The 5,259-nt window shown below is 35.0% G+C and overlaps 1 protein-coding gene across 1 annotated transcript; it reads left to right on the top strand.

Moving 5' to 3' along the window:
- Positions 1–786: 786 nt before the first annotated feature.
- Positions 787–1,728, top strand: LOC102764409 (olfactory receptor 5AS1). The gene has a single exon (XM_006756328.1). It carries the CDS (start codon positions 787–789, stop codon positions 1,726–1,728), a length of 942 nt encoding a protein of 313 aa, XP_006756391.1.
- Positions 1,729–5,259: the final 3,531 nt, after the last annotated feature.

Consider the following 5,259-nt stretch of genomic DNA (forward strand, 5'->3'; position numbering starts at 1 on the left):
TTCATGGGCACTCAAAGAAGGAAAGTTGAACTTGGATCCCATAACCCATTTATGGAAATAAGGCACACACAGATTTAAGTCACTAGTAAACATGTCACTTGTTGAATGTGAGTGTGACTTAGTCACCCAATCTGAAAAATAAGAATAGATAATTGCTGAGGTTCTATCTAGCACTAACATTTTTTGAATAATATCTTATAATATTCTTACATCAGTAGAAAATATTTTGACACCATAGGCACCAAAATATTTTGGGTAAGAAGTGAGACCAGGACTCTGTCACTATACAGGGTGTCCCAAAAATGTATACTCACTTTAATTATTAAAAATGCAGTGTTTATTAAAATATATTTTATTTTCAAAATGTGGTAGAATCTACAGACATTGTGTATCTAGGTTTTTGGAGAACAGACTGACATACCTTGATATGGAGTTGAGGGGATGAGAAGAGATAAACCAATGAACTTATATACTAATATGCATAGCCATGGACATGGGCAATAGGGTAGTGAAGACCTGAGGGGGTGGGCAAGGGCTAGGTGGAGGAAGACAGGTGGGGAAATGAGAGATATCTGTAATACTGACAACAATAAAACATATATTAAAAAGTAAGGAAAATGACAAAAATAAAAACAAACCAAATATATTAGACAGATTGCCATGACTATAATTTTATTCTCCTTCTTTAGAAGGGAGAAGAAAGATATTCTTGATTCATTGATCACTGGAGTCAACTCACGTATTTTAACACCATCTATTTTGGATGGGAAGAACAAGAAAACAAGGATGTTGGAGAGTAATTATACCATGCCAACTGAGTTCCTACTTGTTGGGTTCACAGATTATCTACCTCTCAGAATCACACTATTCTTGGTATTCCTCATAGTATATACACTAACTGTGGTGGGAAATATGGGCCTAATCATCCTATTTAACATCAACCCAAGCTTGCAAACCCCCATGTACTATTTTCTCAGCAACTTGTCTTTCTTAGATATCAGCTATTCTACAGCAATCACTCCTAAAATGCTGGTGAATTTCTTAGCATCCAGGAGAAGTATCTCTCCCTCTGGCTGTGCCCTGCAAATGTTTTTCTTCGGTTGTTTCGCTGATGCTGAGTGCCTCCTCCTGGCAGCAATGGCGTATGACCGCTATGCAGCCATCTGTAACCCACTGCTCTACCCTACCCTCATGTCTAGCAGAGTCTGTGTCTGCTTCATCGTGCTGGCCTACCTCAGTGGAAGTATGACTTCGATGGTACATGTCTGCCTCACATTCACGCTGCCATTTTGTGGCTCCAATATTGTCAACCACTTTTTCTGTGATATCCCACCTCTCCTGGCTTTATCATGTGCAGACACCCATATCAATGAGCTTCTGCTCTTCGTCTTGTGTGGTTTCATTCAGACCAGCACTTTCATGGTCATATTTATCTCTTACTTTTGTATCCTCAGCACTGTTTTGAGCATCAAGTCCTCAGACGGTAGAAGCAAAACATTCTCCACCTGTGCTTCCCATCTCGTGGCAGTCACCTTATTCTACGGAACACTCCTGTTTATGTACCTACGTCCCACCACCAGCTACTCCCTAAACACTGATAAGGTAGTTGCAGTGTTTTATACTGTTGTTTTCCCCATGTTTAACCCGATAATCTATAGCTTCAGAAACAAGGATGTAAAAAATGCCCTTCAAAAACTAGTAGCAAGAAACTGGATTTCAAATGACTGAGAATTTCAATCACTGAAAAATATTTAAAGCACAGCCTGCCCTTCCAATGTCAGCATGATGACTATGCCATGAACAACTTGTGTCAACTATTTTAAATTTATTTCCAGAAATAAAAATAACTTTCCATTTTCACTCCTTTAAAATGCTTTCATCCTCTCCTATGGAAATGTTCTCTCTAAAATATTCTACTTTGTGAAACATTCCTGAATTAAATAATATTTACTCTTCAACTAGTGTTCTTATAAAGCTTTGTACTCTGATTCATTATATTCTTATTTTTAATTAAAATTTTTTGATGTTGACATTATTGCAGGTGTTCCTGTTTCTCCCCTTTGCCCACCTCCACCCTCCCCCACATCCCCTTTTCTTGGCCTTCACTACACTATTGTCCTTGTCCATGGGGTATGCATATATGTTCTTTTGCTAATCCCTGCACCTTCATTATCCAGTTACCTACACCTGCCTCCCCTCAGGCAAAGGCCAGTCTGTTCCATGTACTAGTATTTATGCTTCTGGTTCCATTTTGTTCATAATTTTATTGTGTTAATGAGATTCCACATATTAGTGAGATCATATGGTGTTTGTATTTCTGAGTCATTATATTCTTTATTATGTTGTGTTGAAGTTATACATTGACATATCTGTCAACCTGCCCATGTTAGAAGCTCCTTGCCATCAGGGAATAAATACTTTGGTTTACTTTCCAATACCTATATAGCACCTGGCATTCGGGTTATTTTGAATCGTTCTTTTAATTTTAGTGTACTCTATGTTTTAGAAAACCACATTACTGAGCTGACTTCTAATCATTCTTCCATTGTACTAAGGGACATAGCTTCTTTAATAGTGATCTATTTTATCTAAGAATTATAATTCACTTTTCAAAATAAGTTAGTTTAAAATAGATAAACCACAATGCATTTGTAAGCCACAAAAGAGTTTTTCAATATAAAATGTTAATGAACTTATTGGTTCCATTGGTTAATGAAATTATATGGATGTTTCAGGTGTATAATTCTATAATACATCATCTGCATATTTATTGTGTGCTTACCACCTAAAGTCAAGTCCTCTTCCTTCACCATTTATCTTTCCTCCACCTCTTCTACCTCTCCCACCCTCATTTGCCTCTGGCAATCACCATAGTATTGTCTGTGTCAATGAGGCTTTTATCTTTGCTGTTTTACTTAACTCCTTCACCTTTTTGACCCAGCCCCAACCCTGCTTTTCTATGAGTCAATTAAGCTCTGAGTTTCTAAAAGCAGCACTATTGTCTCTTTGAGCTAATATTTCTTTTGAGGGGTGGGGATGGGGTGAGGAGAAGACTACTCTGCACATTTTATGCTGTTTAGCAGCATTTCTGGTCTCTACTTACTGCTATAAGACAAATGAAACCATTAAAGTGAGTATTAATTGAGAATCCAACTTTCTCTTGGCTGTAAACACTGTGAAGTAGCATGGCGAAGACTTCCCATAATTTATAACTGATACATTGCTATTAGTTCTAATAAATTTGTTCTCTTGTGATATAGTAATATCTTCCATTTTGTATCTAAAGCATGTTAATGTTCTATCAGTACCTTCACAATAGGATGTCATAAATCTTTAAATTTTGTACAATATTTGGATTGACATGACTTCATTATTTTATTTATTTGCATATATTATAACTTACTCTAATTATATGTTAAAAGTCCATCTACACTATGAGACACAGTTTGTATCCCCAACGACATGCTAACTAATTAACAACAGACCGCACACAAAAAATCTACTACCCTTTCCAAACACACAAATAATGTGTATATAAGCTGTTTGACTGAAGAAAGCTAAATATACAATTAGGTAAAAGCTAATAAACCTATGTGAAATATTTGCAAAATCTCCACACTATCCACAGCTCTATTATGCCTATTGAATTGTTAGAAGGAAAGCAGACATTTTATATAAGTATTCCCAAAGAAGAGCATACAATTCAGTTAATTCCCTCTCTCTCCCTCTCTCTCTCTGTGTGTAATCATAAAACTTTAATGTGAATGGTTGTTAAAAATGTTGGGTTATGATGTCATGCATAGCTATTGAGGAGACCTGTTACTCTGATTAGTTCCAGTCCCAGGAGACCAGAAAAGATGCTTAATGATCCAACCTGTGGACACCTGAGATTCCATCTATACCATGAGACACAGTCTGTGTCTCTGCAAGCGAAGGACCAAACATAAAAAGTCTGGTGTCTCGGCAATAAGTGCTTTAGGGATCATGAAAAGATGGTTTTTCTAGACACACTGCTTACTCTTGACCTTTCTGACCAATGAGTATGTATGGAGAGGGTAATGTGGGTTTATTTAAACATTTGATATTTCCTGTTATCTTTACACTAAGGTATCTGTTACTCTTATGATTTCAGTACCTTTTCCAAATGGACAATTTCCTAATCTGGGGTGTATTTATCTTTCAACTGTTCTTTTTTTGTATTTACACAACATCTGTATTTAACATTTGTGTGTGTATTTCTTATGGTATTTAATATTTGGTTTATTTACAATCTACAGCTACTTGTGTGTTTATAAATTTTTTTCAGATATTCTATAGAAAATGGGATATCTGAGAATTTTTATGTTTTAACTATATTACAGGGACAATCATTTCTTTCCAATCTTTCGTAATGATAGGTTTTGGAAATTTTTTAGATCTATCTTAATTTTATAATGCCAGTAGTGATATTCTAAGATTTATTTTCTATTTTCCCTGAATCTGTGCCTACATCCAATCTGTAACCAACTTGGGTGAGCACACAGACATTGATTCCCTGAGCGCAAGGCTGTTTTTGCTGCAACAAGCTGCTACTTCTTCTCACTGTAGTTCCAGTGAGCCTGAATAAAATGGTCTTCAAATCATTGTCTTTTCTTTTTAAATTAGACTATCAAAACTACATAGTTTTGCTTTTTTCAGTAGGTCAAAGTTGTTGATAGTGAGTTTTTTAATTTTTTTATCTGTGATTATTAAGTTTTCTGTGTGTGTGCTATTTGATGTTTTGCTTTTTTGTCTTGTAGACAATTTTAATCATAAACCATTTATTATACATTATTTTAAAGTATATGTATAAACATCTACATTTATATATAACATTATATAACACTGGATAAGTTACATATTTACTTATATATAATACTCTATAACAACATGAGAAATACTATGAATGATAAAGGATATGTAAAGTTTTATATATTATAATAAATTCAATTATATATATGTTAGGTCAACATAATCATATTTTGTGGGCAAAGTGCCATGAGAGCATATAGTGAGTTCAAGTCTGGTTAACAACTATGGACCTACAGTATGGCAAAATCATTATTTTGAAAATCATTAACTCTTTTGATAGGTATTTGGCTGAGTTTATTTTTTATGATACTTTTTTAATGATTTCAGAGAGAAAGGGATAAGGAGAGAAGGTTAGAAACATCAATGATGAGGAAAAAAAAATCATTGATCAGCTGACTCCTGCACATCCCCCACTGAGGATCAAGCCCA

Source organism: Myotis davidii, unplaced genomic scaffold (genome assembly GCF_000327345.1).
Source record: "Myotis davidii unplaced genomic scaffold, ASM32734v1 scaffold874, whole genome shotgun sequence".
Taxonomy (NCBI): domain Eukaryota; kingdom Metazoa; phylum Chordata; class Mammalia; order Chiroptera; family Vespertilionidae; genus Myotis; species Myotis davidii.